At 32.8% G+C, this 20,721-nt stretch overlaps 1 protein-coding gene across 2 annotated transcripts in view; it reads left to right on the forward strand.

The window, feature by feature from the left end:
• LOC128224383 (uncharacterized) overlaps window positions 1-19,678 on the forward strand; it is a 33,717-nt gene extending 14,039 nt beyond the window's left edge. Inside the window, exons 5-14 of one of the 2 annotated variants that reach the window (XM_052934206.1) lie at window positions 398-519; window positions 1,096-1,188; window positions 1,578-1,857; window positions 2,499-2,558; window positions 8,076-8,187; window positions 11,768-11,864; window positions 12,633-12,672; window positions 12,960-12,989; window positions 13,500-13,550; window positions 15,280-19,678. In XM_052934206.1, coding sequence (XP_052790166.1) covers window positions 398-519; window positions 1,096-1,188; window positions 1,578-1,857; window positions 2,499-2,558; window positions 8,076-8,187; window positions 11,768-11,864; window positions 12,633-12,672; window positions 12,960-12,989; window positions 13,500-13,536 — 871 coding nt within the window. In that variant the 3' untranslated portion in view covers window positions 13,537-13,550; window positions 15,280-19,678. The remainder of the gene's footprint in view (window positions 1-397; window positions 520-1,095; window positions 1,189-1,577; window positions 1,858-2,498; window positions 2,559-8,075; window positions 8,188-11,767; window positions 11,865-12,632; window positions 12,673-12,959; window positions 12,990-13,499; window positions 13,551-15,279) is intronic. The other variant, XM_052934207.1, reaches the window with a different exon arrangement.
• Window positions 19,679-20,721: the final 1,043 nt, after the last annotated feature.

Below are 20,721 nucleotides of genomic sequence, written 5' to 3' on the forward strand. Positions count from 1 at the left end.
ATTTAACAGGGTTTTCTGCGTAGAAAAGATACTGTTAAACAATGCCAAACATAATCAAACATTTTTATTTATTTTGCCATTCAAAGAATACAAAATAGGTATTATTATTGTCCGTTTTCAGTTGAAATAGAGAGTAGATGTAACAACTGTTATATCTGTATAACGTATCTTACAAATGATGCCAACATTATGTGGTCACTAGAGATCAAAGTTTAACATTAATTATTGGATCTTTCGTCGAACCATTTTATTTGTGTGTCGGATATCTTAAAATACTGCAAACAACTGTATAGCGAAAAATAAATATGCATTCGAAATATGTATCACAAGTTACTCTAAATTGAACAGTTCTTATATATGAAATAGCTTCATGAATTAAGGCCCTTATATTTTCTAGCCGTTGCTCGGAGGACATGTGTATTGAGGATGTACAAAGGGAGGTGTTTGGACAACAGTGCATTCCAAAGCTATACTATGACCAGCTTAAATCATCGGAATGCAAAGATCTGGCTCATACATGTAAAGAAATATCACCTAATTTAAAAAAAGTTTCTTATGACTTGTTACCTTTAAACTGAGGTTACTTGCTTTCCATAACAAAATAGTAATAATATATTTTGAAGACATTAATCACTCTGCAAGTGCAAGAGTTACATGTCCTCTACTTTTCTTCACAAGCCTACATTTGTTATATATGATTTCTTTACCACAGTGGTAATGATTAGGAATAAATTAGTTATAGTTTAACTTGTTCAAAATTTTCAACTTATTCTTGGACTTGTTGACCGATGTAGGACTACATTTCTTCAATTTGAAGTAAATGATATATATAATTCTAAAGAGACAATGTTGACTTACAAACAATTCACAGATTACACATATTGATACTCCCGTGTTATAAAATGGGACGTTTTAAAGATTCAAATGCAACAGGTGGCATTGTACGCATTGAAACGTGAGAAACTTTTATCCGATCATCATCAAACATTGAAGATGCATGTGTTGAAATGTGTATTCAATTTATTTACTTCATGAAATAGTGTCAAAATATTTGGAGATGATTATTTTAATTGATCTAATTTATTCCATTTGTAGACAACAAGAGTACACCGTCCATGGTAACGGATGATCTCAGACCATCGATTCCAACGAAGAGTGAGTATTTTAACATGAATGGAAGGGGACCAGGTATTTCACGAGAAACTATTGTTACGATTGTAGAAAAGTCAGGTTTTAAGCTAATTTAATGAAGCTTAAGTCATACAGAATATAAGTGTCCGGTTCCAATTTCAAAACCCAGAAAAAAGACATTTAAATATTCTCTAAACAACAAATCACCATTACCAAAGATTTTACCGAAAAAAAATCAAAAAGGATTATGGTAGATCCAAACAATAAGAAAACAAAATATTTCTCTATATGATATACTTCTTGACTCAAATCAAGTTCGCATGTATTGCAATGAATGAACAAAGCAGAGAAAACAGCAAAATTTTATCAACTTGAATAACTAAAAATGGCTTACATCATTTCGAAAAAGCAATATTTCAATATGTTTATTGTACTGTTCATTGCAGGAAGTGAGATGTCTTCATTACCGGTAGTGTCCATCTCCAAGCATGTAATTACAGAGCCTGCAGATACTGTGACAACGACTGAGTACCAGACCACAACACCTTCATACCCAAGAACAACATCATCAGCACACTATTCCACAATACCTGCGTACCAAACCACAACGCCAGTCCACCTGACCGCTTCCGAACATTTTTCTGATGGTCGCTACGTTGGCTTTAGCTCAATCATTGCCGTAATTGCCATGCTAGTAGCTACTGTGGGCAAAGACGTTCTAAAACTGTAAGTTGCGTACATGTATGTATGAAGAATCACAACAGTTTAATCGATACACAACATCTTAAACCCACCGTGGTTCAAATATATTGAAATTCCTGTTTTTAAAGACTGACAAACGATGTTTCCATTTAAATCCTACTTGTATTATGTTTTGCGATAATTTAAATCAACTTTCAATACTTTTAGTTGGTTTGGAATTATTAAGACAAAATGAAAAAAACAATAAAAAATTCTTGCTATTTCTCGTGTCTGAAGTTGAAGTTGTCAAATTACCTCGAAGAAAAAAGTAAAATGGTCTGAAGTAAATGTGTGAAAGCTATTTTTATATTTTATCTTTACAAGCTTGTCCATTTTTTAAAGAAAAAGTTCGTGGTATTGTGATGGTCTTAGTGCCGTCGGCGGTGGCGTTGTCATTACAAAAACTTTAACACTGGCCATAACTAATTAAAAAACGTTCGAGATACTAAAAAACTTACAAAGGTGACATGATGTGCGATACAGTACGCTCATGTTATGCAATGCTTTTTAATAACTATTGAGTTATGCCCATTGACACGACAGAAAAAATCAAATAGACGAACGTTGGTGTTCGCTCCATACGCTCTTATTTATAATTTTTAAAAGTCTTTGTTGTTCTTTTTCAGTATTGATCTGAAATTGACTGGGTCGAGATGTTTGAATTGGTATAATTCCTTGTTCTGCAAGTAAGTAACTAACTTGTATGTTAAATGAGATATCATTTATATCGATATTATGTAAAATATAGATAAAAATATACATAGTGCTCAAATTATGTAAATGTTTTTTACCCAAAGCAATAAAAATATTTGTGCAACGAATGTTAACTGTTGCAACATCTAGTTCAAGAGCTAATAGTTGTAACCTTTTTGGCGAGGTCTTGTGCTTAACTTTTGGCAGCGTTGATGTCTGTGAGCATTCAAGTAAAGTTTAATTTGTCAGTAGCCAATGTAATTTAGTTCATTGGTTTGGTCAAATAATATCGTATAATTACTACAAGCTAATTGATAACCTGTGAACAAAGTTTCAAGTTTATTGGCAGATCGGCGTAAAATACCTTTTTGGCCATTAACAACATAAATATGGCAAAAACATAAGCCAACTATATATAAAAAATAAACAAAGCTTTACATAAGGAGCATTCCTATTTTTAAGGAAAGTATTTCTTAAATTCATGGCTACTGTAATGTAGATTGCTATCTTAGTTGTTCGTTTGCTTAACATTAGTCGTTTATACATATCTAAATTTGGCCATGCTATTTTACCTATGTATTTTAAGCGTAAGAGTCTAAATTTATTACAGCATAATAAAAAATGGTATTCATTTTTTCCATAACATTAGCGTTACAGCATTTCCAAAGTCTACTTTCTCTTGCAATACCGGTATATCTACCGACTTCGATTTATAACTTGTGAGCAGACAACCTCATGGAAGAAAAATGCATAAATTATCATTTTTAATTTATCAAGATAATCTTCGTTTTCAAAATTTGTTTTCAATGAACAATATACGATACTTCGTATATTTAATTAAGTCATGCAATTTATCGATCCGCGCCAATCTTTGATAAACTGGTCATGGAGTCAAGCTTTTGAAAAGTATTCGGCATTTACATCAAAAGTATCAGTAAGAAAATTTAATCCTAAATGGTTTATAATAGATTTCATCTTAGTCGCCCAGCAAGGGCGATTAATATTATTACACTGACCGAGATACATATAATTCATTGGAGAGTTACCGTTTCTTATAATCTTTAACCAGAATTTGTTTGCCCTTTCCTTGCAAACGATAGATAATGGTATTTCTCCATATTCACCGTAAACAGCATATTTAGGAGTTTGTTTTTTGACACAAAGTCAATGCTTTAAAATTGAATTTGCAGTTTATCAACTTCTTTAGAATTATAAACTCCCCAGACTTCTGACCCGTATACAAGAATAGGCACAATCATAGTATTGAACAACGATAACTTGGTCTTAACATCTAATTTGGCTCGATCGAACAACATCAGGAGACTATTATATGCCCTAAGGCCTTGATCATGTAACATCTTAACAGCACTAGACATAGTGCCTGAATACATAAAGTTAAAAGCCAAGTATGTAAAATTATCAACAGCTTCAATTATCTCATTATTTATAAAGAACTCAATATTTCTAATTTGCTTCCTCTTTTCAAATATACAAACTTTTGTTTTGTTAACATTAATTTTCAAACCCTATTAGATAGAGTAATGATAAATATAGTTGATCTGAGCTTGGAGACTGGTTGCATCAGTAGTAAAACGCACAATATCATCAGCAAATAGAATCAAATACATATATAGCAGTTCAATGTCTTTAGTAAAGAGTGAGTTGAAACATAGTTTTCATATAATAATTATATCATTTATAAACAATATAAAAAAATAACATGTGAACAATTTATCCAACACTTTTCTCTATTGTAACACCAGAGTTATGATAATTTTACATTATTATGCAGTCTGTTTTGTAAGGTGCATCCATGTATTTTACCTACAATAATTACCATCAAATCATTATTATACACCAACCGAACAAAGATAGCCTCTTTTTAACTGAAAATTTGCCAAGAATACGAGGTCCGAACTTATGAAAGGATTGACAGATTTAAATGTTTTTAGGTTCAGATGTTTAACACCATAAAAAGGGTCAATTTCGTAAGTTAAAAACCATACAGTTTTGATGAGTAATGGCTCCTTTACAACTTAGAATTTAAAAAAAAATGGTGTCCGGACATTAACTCAATAAAGGTTTAACGCATAATGTTTGGTACACATGTTTTACAAGCATGTTGTTTCGCATAGCAGTAGCTATTGTAGTATTTTATGTTATGTATTTAATACTATCTATAAGTATAATTATGGGGCACAACACAACATACACACAGGGGTCAAAAAGCCAAAGCACTGACAAGCCGTGTTCTTTTTTGAGGATTAGATTTTGTTTACATATGTTATACGCCATAACAATGTGTACTTACATGTGTACATCAGCATTACTATTAGGTACGTATTAACGGGATAGGTTTTTGAAAGCTTAATTTGGCTTTAAGTTTTCTTCAACAAAGCCAACATGAGCTTTTGTGAAAATATCCCTTTATAAGTGGGTCTAGACAAGTTTTGAAAGTGGTATGGCAAATTCCCCATCAAGTTCTACGTTTATCATATATCCCTTGGTGATAGAAGAAAAAAAACACTTTTATCACTTTTTTCTTTACAAATTCCTCTGTTTGTATTATGTTATAATTATGTTGCAATGTTATGTGATATGGCCTAACACGCATTCAGTCGATGCAACAAACGTGAAAGAGGAATAAATATACATAAATTTCTGTCATTATTGACAGCAAAAATATACATGCATGTATATCTATCATAATATTAAAGTCTACTGACATCTAAAACGTTAAATCAAATAACGAAACAAGATATTGAAATATGTAATCTCATTTCCATGCGGCGGTCCGGTTAAAATCTATGATATCAAAACATGCTGGTTATTACACACCATAAATATGTCCTTTTTATTAGAACTGAACAATTGTTTCCATAAGAACTAAATGTTCATTTAAATTATGCTTATTAAAACCTTACACAATATTTGAAAGAAGTAAAAAACAAAATTCGTTCAACAATTTATAACTACCAATTGCCATCAATAATCAGCCAAAATCAATAACGATATTCACGTCTATTCACTCTCTTGTTAGCTCACTTGAGCACAAAGTGAGCTATTAGGATCGGTCTTCGTCTGCCTTACGTCCGTGAACAATTGCTTGATAGGCATCTTCTCTGAAACAATCAGGTCAAATGTGATGACATTTCACAGAAAGCTTTCTATGGTGGCCTTCTGCAAAATTAAAACTACACGTCTTAATTGACCTACAACAACAGCAACATCAAAATGGCATATCTCCTCTGAAACTGTTGAGTCAAATTTATTTAAAATTCACAGGAAGCTTTGCAGGGTAAATATCTACAAAAGTACAACAAGGCGTCTCGATTGACCAATAGCAACAACAAATAATGGCCGACTTTCCATTGTCTGAAATATTGTGGGAGTTTTCTCCAGCTATAGAAGATGAAGCCATGATGTTTATACCAGTATCTGAAAAACTTTTACACTAGATATTTATGGTTGAATTGTAAAATAAAAAGATTCAAGCAAAGTGAACATTGTATATATTGTTAAGATCTGACAGTTTATAGTAGAGCAAATCTAGGTCATTGATGATTTTTTGTTCATATTTAGAACAAGGGAATATATTTTATACGTTTTGAATTTTATGAATTTAATTCTTCAAATAAATCATTTTTTATTGTAATTATTGTTATTTTTATTAATTTATAGGTTAAAGTAATTATCTAAATTATAAAGTTTGTTGAATAACATTGATTGAATGTATTAAATAATCAGACGTTTGCATTGACCTATAGACCATTGCACAGTATTCAAATTCTTGCTTGCAAAGCTAATATCAATCTTTTAAAGACTGATTCATAAACATGATTATATGCAATTAATTGCACACAGCCCCTGTAAAAAGTGTAGGATATATCCACCACAAATGGAAAAAAAAACTTTTATTTTTGCAATTTTGCAATCATCTGCTAGTATGTTAATTCTGATCTAAATCAAAGTCATCTGAGTAATTTGTAAAAATATGCATTCGTACTGTTACACTAAGATGGAAGAAAATTCCTGTTTTGACCTTGCAATTCTTTGAGACAATAATACGGCAGCAGTAAATAATATTAAATAATCTAGTTTTGAAGTTTGAGGATAGATATAGCATATTTTTTGTTAATAAATGGGCCATGAAACACCATATTCCATTCAATCTTAAACTAGTGAATACTTAAGTTTAACTTTCGTTACCTACACTACCACCAACGTGATTTTTGCAAAAAAAAAAGCGTGGGCGCCGCGGAGATTGCGTCATCGCAGTAAATCGCAGGGACATATTCTACAATAGCTACGGTGGTGCGCGTTATCACCGCGTTCATCTGCTACCGCGTACGACTTCTGAAGACATGAACGCGGAAAATCGTCGTTATGCGGCTTACTAAACTATACAGGCATTTTAGGAGGTACCGTTGGTACAAAATATATTCTAAATTGAATCGTGCTCGCAGAATGGCTTCACCCGATTGCGAGGGTAAACAATCTCATCCCCAAAACTTGATAATTAGGTCGCTGATACTAATTGTAAATTGATACTAAAATATACCTGTGAAGGGGCTTTCACGCTTTAGGACGAGTTTCTACCAGTAGCTCCGTTCGATTTTCACGCGTCTTTGTTCGAAGAACAGCGATTATTGTACGTTTTGGAAGAGTCAAAATAACTCAAACAAAATGAATTTATTTATTTTATTAAAAGGTAAACATTGCTATTTTATTTAATATTGTATTCATTCTCATGCAAACAATTTTAACGAGGGCATTCGAAATTTAGACTAGCGCGAATAAGGTAAAAATAGCGTCTGAAAATTTAACAGAAGCAAATTTTTAAGCATAATTTTAAGAGATCAAACTACGTTTTGAGTACGATCAAAGTGATTTGTAGATTACGGGTCGAAAGCGTTCAATAAAACTGACTAGATTTATATTCATAGGACAGGGAAAAAGGTATAGCCTTCAGAAAGTTGACACTAACTTAATTACCGTTAAATAACTCTTCGCAACGCCGCGTATAGAAATGAACGCGATGGGCGTTATGCTAATATCGTGGTGTATAGTGAGAATTAGATTTTAAAAGTTACGTCCATGCTCATTTATTATTAAACAACAACGCATCAAAAATTAAATGACATGATTGAGTGTTGCAGTAAACGAAAAGCCGACCTTTTACGAATCTTTAAATCAACTTCGCAACAACGACCAGATAAACTTTCCCCGCGAAATTGCTATTCGAATTTCGCGTTCACCCCTGAAAAACATGATTGTATATAGTAGCCGTATATCGGCCTATCAGACTGCTTAGTACTAGTAACGGCATCAGTGAAACGGGCGGGACTAGCGAACGGATATAATTCAACGTATATTTGACAATATTTAAGCATAAAAATAACTGAAATATCTCTTTCCATGTGTGTGAATGAAAATATTTTGTTATAAAACGCCTAAAAATATATATAACTTTGGCCTTTAAGTAATTAAATGATTGCATTATATTCTAGGTTGCCAGAACAGAGAGAGGAAAAGAGTGACGTTGAAATTGGACTCTTGGAGACGACACAGAGTGAGACGGATCAACGATTGACTAAGATGGAGAATAAACTCGAGGAGATGGTAATGTTTTTAAATAAAGCCATGGAAGTTCTCAATAATGTTTATTCTTTATCTTTATGTCACGATTAAATAGGTTTTATGTCATAAAAATACATGTTAAAGTGATTTGGCAAAACTTTAGCTTATTACGTTACAAGACAGACTGAGACATAACGAGGCACAACTCATGGATACTTCACACAGAGAAAGCTTTACTCTTCACAGGGGAAAAACGAACACATACAAGACAGGCAGAGACATTATGAAGCCCAGTTACAACTAATAGACTAGTTTTTACAAAATGAAAATCTACCTTTGCCCATCATATTTATCAAATCGCATTCCTGCTCACACCAGCGAAGTCGACTTCCTTCGCTCTGCCAAAGACGTTCCAATAATACACACTCTAACACAATCGTACGGTTCCTCCTTCTTGCCCCTAACCATCAGGTGATGGAACGCACTTCCTTTCAGTGTCCGCTCAGCGCCAACACTTCCACCATTCAAAACAAAACTTCAAAGCAGAACAATACTATGGTCAGCACATCTTTATAAGTGCGGGACTAGAAGTATGCAGATATATCACACAAACCTTCGTCTTGGATGTAGTTTGAGCTCTATCGCCGTAATCTATCCGAAACACCACTATGCATTCTTCAAAGTTAAGCATACTAAATCAGCTCATTTACAATGCACACTCAAATACAATTCTTATTTTTATTCATCATCACGTTTTTGCTACTAAGTATTCAGTAATTTTGCGACACATTCTAGTCCATATCCTTATCAGCTATATTACCGAACTTCATTACAATCTAGAACTGGTAAACCCCAACATGGAAAGGAACTTATAAATGAATTCGAAATGCTTGTCTCCCACTACATTTAGACACATTCTATACAATATATATTTCTTGTGTATATTGAACTGAATAAATATGTTTAAACTAACTAGTGGAAACACTGCAGAAAAAGGTACACTCATCACAGGTAAAAATGTGAACAGATGCATACATACTGAGACACTACGAGGCCCCGGTACAACTAGTAGAAACACTGCAGAAAGAGGTACACTCCTCACAGGTAAGAATGTTAACAGATGCAAGACATACTGAGACATTGCGAGGCCCAGGCACAAATGGTGGAAACACTGCAGAAAGAGCTGCTCTCTGCAAAGGTAAGAATGTGAACAGATACAAGACAGACTGAGACATTACGAGGCCCAGGCACAACTAGTGGAAACACTGCAGAAGGAGCTGCACTCCTCAAAAGTTAGAATGTGAACAGATACAAGACATACTGAGACATTACAAAGCCCCGGCACAACTAGTGGAAACACTGAAGTAAGAGCTGCACTCCTCACAGGTAAAATGTGAACAGATACAAGGCATACTGAGACATTGCGAGGCCAAGGCAGAGCTTGAGGAAACACTGCAGAAAGAGCTGCACTCTTCACAGGTAAAACATGAACAGATACAAGACAGACTGAGACATTGCGAGGCCAAGGCAGAGCTTGTGGAAACACTGCAGAAAGAGCTGCACTCTTCACAGGTAAAAATGTGAACAGATACCAGACAGACTGAGACATTGTGACATTACAAAGCATAGGCACAACTAGTGGAAACATTCTTTAAACAGCTTCACTCTTTACAGGTAAGAATGTCAAGAGTGAATGTGAAGTTGTTCCTTCATTCAAGTTTATTTCTATTGTAGATATGCATAAACTGATATCTTTGTAATGTGTTTTATCATAAAATAAGAATTTAACAATTAGGTGGAAAGAAACAATGCAAAAAAATCGAATAAGGAATATGAAACCAGTTCCTTGTTCCTTATTCAACTTCTTCGCAATTTGCGTATGTCCTTCATTTTTGGCACCAGTTATTGACAAAAAAGTAGCTACAAAATACATCCAAATTTTCCATTTCTTGTGCCCATTTATGATATGCACTTAGTGACAGAAAAGGAAAATGGAATCCTGGTTTTATATTTAAACTCGAATACGGAACTGGTGCCTTATTCCTTATTCAAACCGAAATAAGAGCAAAATATTTGAGATTTAAAATGATCATTTCTTCATGTATTCATCGATTGTCTATGCAACATTGGTCTACATATGGTCTAGCGTTGTCTTTTATACGGTATTTGGGCATAAGTGATTTATGATACACATAACTTCGAATAAGGAATAAGAAACTGGTTCCTTACGCCTTATTCAAAGTCGAATAAGAAACAGAATCTATGCAAAAGTGGTCTCGACAGTGTAAAAGAATGCATTGTTCATTCGAGTGGGTTTAAGTGCTTAAAGTGTTTTATCCTAATTAGGAATAGAATTTTAAATATATCGATTTCAAGGTGTATTATTTCTTCAGTTTTTGACGAAATAACAACGCAGCATTGGTCTAAACAAAAAGTAAATGCATGTGTGTATTCTCGCGGACAGGAGTGCTTCAAATACTTTTAACGAGCTATAAGTCAAATAAGGAATAAGTAACTGGTTTCTCAGTCCTTATTCCTTGTTCGAACTCTAATAAGGAACATAAACGATCATTTGTTTTGCTAGTACAAAGAAGTCTTCATGGAAAGCTTGCAGAAATGCATTCTTTATTTTAGGATTTAAGGGGTTTGTAGTGCCTAAGGTGCTTATAAAACGCACCAAAATCCGAATAAGGATCGGAAATATTGACAAAAATCTGTTTTATTTCATTCCTTTCTAGACGAAATATCCATGCAACATTGGCCTATATAAAAACTTTGCATAAATGCATTACCAATTTCAACGGGATTCAGTGCCTAGAATACTTTTTAACGCATTATAATCAAACAAGGTATAAGGCACTAGTTCCTTATTCCTTATTCAAACTTATACAAAACCAATACATTTAAATAGCTATGCAGAAGTGGTCTTCTTAAAAACCATGCAGAAAAAATTGTCTATCCAAGATCATTTTAGTTCTATTAGTGCTTTAAAAACCAAATTCAGAAAAAAATGAACAGAAATCGTAAACACTTTGACACATAAATCATGAAAAGTTCTAAGCTTAAACTCACCACTTTGAACACATTTTGCCGAAATACCAATGCAAATGTGGTATTTATGAAACGATTACAGAAATGCGTTGTCTATTCAAGAGAATTTTAATGCTTAAAGTGCAGAAGTATTCAGAAGTGGTCGACAAAAAGGTTGACTAAAAATTGAATTAGTTCCCTATTCGAAAAAAGAATAAGTAATGAGGAAATCAGTTATCGTCAATCAGACACAAAGGGATGAAAAATCGCTGAAAGAACTTCACACTTGGCCAGTAAAAGAGTTATGAAATATTTATAACAATTCAAACGTTAATGTTTTTATTGTCTGATCCGTTTTTGAAATGCAATGGGTTCTTCTAATTTTTACACAGACTTTTTTGTTCTCATTTTATCTAGTTTTACCTGAAATGTTACCACCAAAATATTTAAAAAGCTTTAATCCCATCAAATGCATTATACTATGATAAGCATTATGACTTAAGAGTTATAAATGACTGTATCGGCTTGTGACTGAGTTCACCTTCAAGCAAACATTTACTTGTTTGAACAAATGTACTTTATTCATTATCAGACATCAAGCCTTCGAGACATACTGGATAAACCCGAATCCGTAACAAACCGGCTGATGCAGAATCTGGACACGTTTAGCCGTGAAGTTTCTTACATAAGTATGTATAGTTGTAAGTTTGTGGTATTGTAAATGATCCAAGATTACCAGGGAAAATTAAGAAATTTAGAGTTTTATTAAGATATTTGTGAAAAAAAGTACTACTGTAGTTGAAAACGGAGGGTTTGGCTTAACCGCACGAGAAACAATATGGGGGGTGAGGTTATTATACGAAGGTAGGTGTTCGGTATAGTTTGAATGGATGTGAAATTTGGTTTGTAGAAAATGACGCAGTTTTACTTATTAAAATTTTTAGAACTGTGAAGAATCTGTTAAAATTAATACAAAATGAGGAAATTAATTTTTTTCTAAAATAATAATAATGGTGATTCAACTTTGTATTTCTTCTTAAATGCAGTAACCGCTAGTAGTGAAAAAGATCCAAAAACAACTTTGACAAACTGAAACATTAAGTTCATGTTAAGAGCCTCTGGTGAGAGCTTTCTTAACCTTACATCTCCCTTTTTGGCTTTTTATCTTTTTCAGAGGCTTCATTGTATTTCAAAAACTTTAGCCTTGTCAATTCCTATAAACACTTTTAAGCAACAAAACCTTTAACTCTGACTCTAAATTATTAGTATTATAGTTATTCCCTTTATATGATTAGGAAAAATATCAGATAAATTTTGGCGTTTGCTCCGCATCGCTCTTGTTGTTTCAAAAACCCATACATGTATTTCAGTTTTAAGGCTTTAACTTAATTGTGTTTCAGGATGACTATATTAAAGTCACACTTTTCTCATTAAATGACTAACCCACGCTTTTTCAGGGCAGGCATTTCTTGAGAATACGGATGAATACGATTACAGGTACGCCTATGATAGTGATTGCATTGTTACACACTATTTTTATTTATTCAAAACATATTTAGAATTTAATTGAAATTTCAGTACTTTTCTTTTTCATTTTTTTAAGGAATTAGCATAGCCTTGATTTTAGTGTAATCGGCATTATCATGATGCTTATATAAACACTTCAACCAGACCATAGCTCAAAAACTGTCGTAATTTCATCATTTAACTGTCAATGACAAGTTACCATTTGCTCTTTGCCAACGAAATAAACAAACATTATATTTCTCATTTTACACTTTCAGGCTTTTCACTTTCAGGGATTCAAGACAAAGGTATATTAGCACTTCATTTGTATATTTTGCTACTGTGCAACTTATTTTAGAAACCTTCCAGAAGCCCAAATAATCATGACATTTGTGATATCATTGATATTGTAATACTAGGTAATTATGAAAAATAAAAAAAGTTACCTTATTTCCTTTTTTAATTAAGTGTATGTTTCGTTCTTAAATTGAATGTGTTTTACCTTCATGCATAATAGTTGTTATTGTGTTGCCATAATTTAAGAAAATCATATTGACGTCAGCAAACCTTTTATATGTATCATCATATGCGAAACATTTCAGTACATTCAAATTGCGGCCATAATGGATTGCATCATATGTTTGTTTTTTGTGTAATCGGCATTTTCATGATGCTTATATGGAAACCTCAACCCGACCAGAGCTCAAAAGCTGTCGTAATTTCATCATTTACCTGTCAATGACAAGTTACCATTTGCTCTCAGGTGAGTTGTACCCTTTGCCAACGAAAATATACATATTTTCTATTTACACTTTCAGGACAATCTGGGGGGGAATCAATTCTGAAGTATACTAGCACTACCTTTATCTGTAAGTTTGGTTCTACATACACTTATACTTATTTACCCCAGAATTGGAATTGAATAATGTAACTGTACATGCACAAAAGTATTCGTCCTAATTTCACAAAATATCTTAAGCCTAGCAATTTTATAGACCATATTATATGGCCAAATAACATGCTTTTACTTGATTTTTTGAAATCATACAAAGTTCACTACGAGTTCAATCGAAATAATTATGGACATAACAGAACAGAACATTCCTTTACCAGAAAATTGTGGCCGAATATCATAAAAATAGCGATAATTATGCTATTCAGGGGGATACTTATTGTATTAACGTCTGCCGTCCGCGCTGTATCTCTTAAACCCGGTGAAGGACTTTCATGAAATTCGAGTCAAATGTATATCAAAACAATATGCAGAACTCCAGGTGCACCGGCTCAAGGTCAAGTTCAGAGTTCAAGGTCAAATGTTCAAGCCATAGATTTCTTGTCTGCTCCGTATCTACTAAACCCCTTGAAGAATGTTTCTGAAACTAAAATAGCTATGATAATGCACATTGCATAATTAATCAAATTTCATTGAATTTTTACAAGCCACTTCTATCTTTTTTAAAGGCCTACTATCGCTCTGCGTTATATATTTAGAGAAAATTTTAAAGTGCATATATTACTATGGAAAAGTCCAGCTAATGTATTGATTAAACCTCGAGGTTCTCAGGATGCTTTATTAATAAGATATTGAAAGGATATACCAAGGAAATCACTTACTCGACCACTGACTCACTAAATGATAATGAGTTTGGTTTGTGGTCACCAAGCCGGACAAGTGGGTTTCCTCCGGGTTCTCCGGTTTCCCCCACAACACAAGACCACACTCTCGCCTAAAATCGTGCCAACGAGAGTGATTAATATAATGTTGTAATAACTTGTTTCACAATCGTTGTAAAATAAATATGTTTAAACTAAATGATAATGAGGTAGTGTGGGGTGGGGGGCATAGCGCGTTGCAAACACTACTTGAGCATTTGCCGGACGCTTTTTGAGGTTTAAGTCTGGCAAGTAGCTAAAGAGATACTGAAAAGAAAAAGAACATTTTAAATTGAAATTCCACATGAAGAAAATTAAGCTTTTGTTTGAAAGCATTCTCGAGTGAAAATGTTGTTTAGTGAAAAATTTAATTTAATCGTATTTTATTGCTTCATAATTGTACACTTTTTGACAATGCATGCAAAAGAAAACAGACAAAAAATAAATTTAAGTAACATGAAAAGCATGACATTTTACTTTGTCAAAAGCAAAAGGGTTGGGCCACAAGTTTTTTACAACATTAGATTACGGCCCTCCCCTAATACTAATTGTCTTATTATCTCACTTTTTAGTAAAAATATAATTTGGCTTTCAATTAAAATCTTTAATGAAAATAACAGTGTAGGTATGATTGTATTTGTTTAAAAATGTATTTAAACCAATATCTTCTAAGTTAAAAAATTGAAATCATTAGTTAATAAAGCAACATAGATGAGGCATGAATAAAGTTAGTCGACATGCAAATTCGTAATGACGTTTTGCGCGCGAAATTTAGATAATATTTTGGGTTTTGTGGCATGTTTGTGATATATAAACAATATAAACGATATTAAATGATATTATTTTTTTTATTAAACTTTATGTTAATAAATGTCAAAAAGGGTAAGAGAAGCCATTTATATATTCAATGATAAAGTCCAACTAAAAGTCAACTCTATTTTTCAGAGGGCATACACTTCCTTCCTGCAATGTACAGACGATATCAACAAATGACTTCCCTAACAACGACTTCTTCCTTTGCTGTCAACAAGAGCATGGTTTCGCACACAGTAACTAATGTTCACCGAGATAGTGGACAATTTAAAACACTTCAAAAATTATAACAGAAGTGTGACTGCTCATAAAATATTGAATATTTTTTCGGAAATTGGACATTCTAGTTTTTATTCACAACTTGACTTATTCAGAAAAACAATTTCATCCATGTAAATTTTGTAAAGATCGGTACATAATAACTACTAGACCAGTCTCATCCAGATGCAAACTGTGTGAAATCACTGAAGCCTGTCTATGGTTAAAAATATCTGATTTTGATTTTAAAATAATTACCATTCTTTATATGGGGATGCTCCTAATTCACCATCATATCATGTTTTTATTGTACAGTTGATTAGATTCGCTAGAATATGTACAGATGTCAAAAACTTCAGCTCTCGCAGTGAACTTATGACGGAAAAACTTCTAAAACAGGGTTTCAGATATTAAAAATTAAGGAAAACTTTCTTAAAATTTGTTAATGTTCATTATAATCTTATATCAAAGTACAATAGTAGTCTTAAATCGCTGATTGCTTATAGTATTGCTCATCCAGATTTTTATGGTGATGTTTCAAGGAAAATTCGCAAAATTAAAATGTTTTCAGCAGGTAGTTGGACAGATAAACTCAATGAATTACTTTGATTTTATTTAACTCGTGGATATAAAGGCAATACTTTGAAGAGTGCTTGACTTCAAGTTTTTGAAGATGAATTCCTGAAACAAAATAAAGGGTTAGATATAAGATACGCCATCCTTACACCAAGCTGTCAGTCCTTTGATTTTATGAAAACTTTGCAGAGTTTTTATAGTTTATTATTATTATTTGTTTTATTATTAAGTTTACTTAAGTTAATGCATACTTTCATAAAATTTACCTGTTAAGTTGTTTTTTTTATTTAGGATTGTTGGGATAAAAGTGAGGTATGTGGACTTACACTGGTTTAAACCCCCAGTAAATTTACATTTTACTGACCGTACCTAACAATCCTTGATAAGCATACCTAGTTTTTTAGGCTATAGGCCGCAAGGCCTGCGACTTTTATATCTCGGAAATCACATCGGCAGATCGACATAACACTTTTAAATTTTGGCGAATTAATGCGCACACGGGCGTATCAAGCCCAGCGCAGTTAGATCTGCGGTGGTCACCGACCTAATTTACATTAACATTAACATCGAATATACCTAGTAAGCAATCTGATCTAATAGCTACAGACTGCGTTCTGTATATTAATAAGCTTGCTATAAATAGCGCTGTAATGAGTTTTCAATCTATGTTATGCGGTTAATATAGTTCGAATTAGTTGCGTTTTGCGTAATATAACGCAATTGAAAATGTACAAAAAGTAATTATTTTAATATCGGCGGGTTTCAGAACGCAATATAAAAAATAGAATCCACAATTAGTTTCAAAATGAATGCGCACTGTATGAAATAAATGCATGTATTATATATCTGTGTTTAGATTTTGCTTCGGCCGAGGACCGATCATATCTACATGTAAATTGTAGTTAAGAATATAATGTGGGTCATCGCATTCGGACAGGTTTATTCCCCTGAAATAAACTCTGAGAAGTCGTTAAAACCTGGAAAAATATCGATCCTTTTGTGATGCAATTAAATGCTAATTTGGCGTAAAATATCAATTCATAATGTTTTAAATGAAATTATGATACTTCATTTTATCCTACAATCAGTTTTTTTTTGGTGATTGTAGTTCATTCATAAGTATATTTATATATGTTTTAAATTGCCTATATCGGCTATAACTTGACATTTTTTATTTAGATTGTTAGTTTTTTATTGTGTTTGTATAATGTGTGTCGCATAAAACCATTTTCTTGTGTAAGTACATGCTAACAACCTTTTAACCATTACTAAATGAATAGTATACACTTTTACCATTCAAATCAAATCGCGTAAAGCGTTGACAGGCTATCGACGTGGTACAATTTTTGTCATAGTCATGTAATAAATGAAACGGAAAGTATGTGAATATTTCTCAGTTTGTCTCAATAATTTCAGTCCAATTACTTGAGCATGTAGCATAATGCATATTCATATTTAAAACACAACTGGTTTAAATCTGTTCATTTTGTCCACGAGTGACATATGTTGAGGGCATTATTAAGATACATGTACATCAAATATACAGGGAATAAATATTGTATGTGGGTGATTCGATCCAGAGTTATTTGGCTTTGTAGAAAAAAGGCCTTAAACATAAACCTAATTAATATGTCCAATGCATTTTGTTGGGATGCATTTGGTTTAGCTGGCATACCATGGTAGTAAATTAAGTACGCATAAGTCCAGTTTGAAGTGTAGAGTAGATTTTACTAAAAATCCTTAATGATTTATACGTGGCAGTGCATTGTTTATGAAACCAAAGCTCCAGATAAGGTTTTATATGATATTGAGAATTACTCCATACCTTATAAGTAACTATTTGGCGCATTTCAAATTTCAAGTGACTTATACTTCGTGATTTCATTGAGAATCAACATTAAACTTTAAAAGTTTTCGCGAAGGAAATTATGAGCGAGCATGTACTATCTTCAGATGTTTATGTTAATAACTATGTTTTACAATTGCATGACTATACTCACAAAACCCTGTAGGCCGAAAGCCATTCAACGCTTTAATCGCTTTGACTATATATAGTATGTATGCACTGTGCTGTTTGTGGAGTTTTGTGCTGTTCTTCCATGTTTCTTGTTTGTGATTTTTTGTTTTGTGTTCTATGTCTTTGGCGTTTAACCAGTGCCATTAAACCGGGTTTATGTTTAAACTTTTAGCTACCGAAATTGTTTCTGTAGTTTTTCACATAAGTATTCATATAACTCCAAATTTGACTCAGATTGTAAGCCTTATTTTTGAAGAAAAAACTTGTACTTGGCCAAATATTGAATACATCTCCACGTACAATAGCTGATGACTATAGTTTCAATGCAAGTCCAATTCATGGACAATAAGTTAGTTCCATATTCCTTATTTGAAATAGGAATAAGGGACTAACATATCGTCCAGGTCCCATGCATATGCACCAACACCATTCCAGTATGACCATAAAATAATACTTGTAAACTTCTTTTTCTTTTCTTTTTCATCATGAAATAGTCAAAATTATGTCAATTTAACAAATGATTACAATTAATGATAACAGGAAATTATGTTGTTAGAAAGATAACCCTTCATGGTAACCCAGTCTTACGAATGAGAAGTTTAATTTGAGTACAAAAGAGTGAAAATAAATAATGAATTTTGTGAAAACAAACATCAACAGCTATTTAAACATGCATGTACATAAAAATGTAGAGACATATGTTTTATACAACTTTTATCAACTGCAAAAGGAACATATAATAGCATAATGTTTCAGATTCTAACATGATTGGAACAAATGAGTATCAAAAAGATTCAATTGACAAAATTTAAAGAAAACATACAATGTATGGAATGACTTAATACTCAGAATTTAATATGACTTTGCTAATATTGAGAAATAAATCCGTTATTCATATAATATAAAAAAGGTGGATTATGAAAGTTTTAAATATACCAACATTATGGAAGGGTCATCGTGGACAAAAGTACATCCTGTATGATTCAATGTAAAATAGTGTGTTTTGATGACTTATTTCAAGTTCAATCATAAGAAAGCTCATTTCGGTTAAGACGGACAACTAAAAGTCATCTCGAGTGCAGATATGTAAAAATATCTTCTTTTTTCACTAAAACACGATTTTGACTGTGGGTTGGCTATTTCAAAGATCTCTTAAATCTTTAGTTTTTGCATTAAACTTCAAATCAAACATTGCTTTTCTTGGAAATGATTTTCACATGTAAATTATGACGTTTTATTAAAACGAAAACTAAAAGGTTATCTTTAAGGGCAATTTACACTTATTCGGAAGTGTCGACTCATTGTTACATGATAAAAACATGGTTTTACCATCTCAGACCATTGGATACGTTCTATATAGGTTTTGAAGCTGAATGGTTGGTGATTTCATAAACAGGCTGAACATGCTGGATCTAATTGATCTACGTTTTATTGTTTACATTGGTCACGCATTGTTAGCCCTCGTACACCGGATATTGTTATTCTAAGTTCAACCAATTTGTTTTTCTAAGGAAAAACATAACATTTTTAACATTGATTAATGTTTAGTACACAAGTGGAACTTTCTTCCCATTTGAGAAGGTGTTGGGGTCGTGGAGCTCTAGAAATCAGTGTTATCTTGCTTTCTAATTAGTCAATTGACTTTATAATGCATAATAAATATATTTAGTGGTCTGTGAACTATACGTTGTTTTTAATGGCAATATGGGTAAGGTGTTACGAATGCGAATTGAATGTAGCCGACGAAAGCAATCAGAATATCTTGGCCATTTTTCCTCGAAAAAGAGCAAATCACACCAATTCGGAAGGAAGTGCTTATTCATTCTTGCATGCTTTTTAATTTGAATCAAAGCATGTTTATACCACCTTAGACCATTGGCTACTGTTGCGTTGGGTTATGGTGCGTTGAAGTACAATTCGAAAACAGTTTAACTTTTTAATCAACTACATATTTTAGGTTCCAGACAACATACATTCATCCATAATGATGCAGACAACAGTTTTACCTCAAATCTATAGTGCCATGAATTATATCCCTTGCTAGATACTACAACTCCTCCCTTCTTTAGACTAATACAAACTTGTATTACAACTCATGAAGTTCTAGTAATCCTTAAAATCAAATGTTTACGTTAACAATTGACGATGATTATAATTCTTTAACAATCATTAACGATCTCACTAATGCAATAATAAACTCTTATAGCAAATGTCTGCAAAATTTATCTTAAACATCTTTAAACAATTAAATGTAACTATAATATTCAGAATGAGACAAAATCATACATAATCTCATAAAACAATTATGAATAGCACAAGAATTTCAAACAAATTTTTCAATGGCCCTTACTTAAGGCAATTTAAACAATTATAACAATGAACAGTCTCTATGTCTTGCACAATAACCAATTAACTTTATCAGCCCATGTCATAGTCTTTGAATTTAACCGGTACACGTCGATCCCGCTGTGGTCTAGTTGGTAAAGTATCCGACAGCGTAGATGGAACATCCGTGAAAGCATCAGCGTCTCCATGTGGTAGACTTAACGCAGGTGGATCATCATTGGTTACCTCTGACGTCTCAACTTCTGGTTCGCGGAATTCCTTCACATGTGTGGAGTTTCTGACTCGCGTTACTCCAGATGGCGATTCAAGTGTTACTTGATTTCCGTACTTCTCCACAACTCTATACGGTTCTGGTTCATAATTAGTGCTCAATTTGT

Source organism: Mya arenaria, chromosome 17 (assembly GCF_026914265.1).
Source record: "Mya arenaria isolate MELC-2E11 chromosome 17, ASM2691426v1".
Lineage (NCBI taxonomy): Eukaryota > Metazoa > Mollusca > Bivalvia > Myida > Myidae > Mya > Mya arenaria.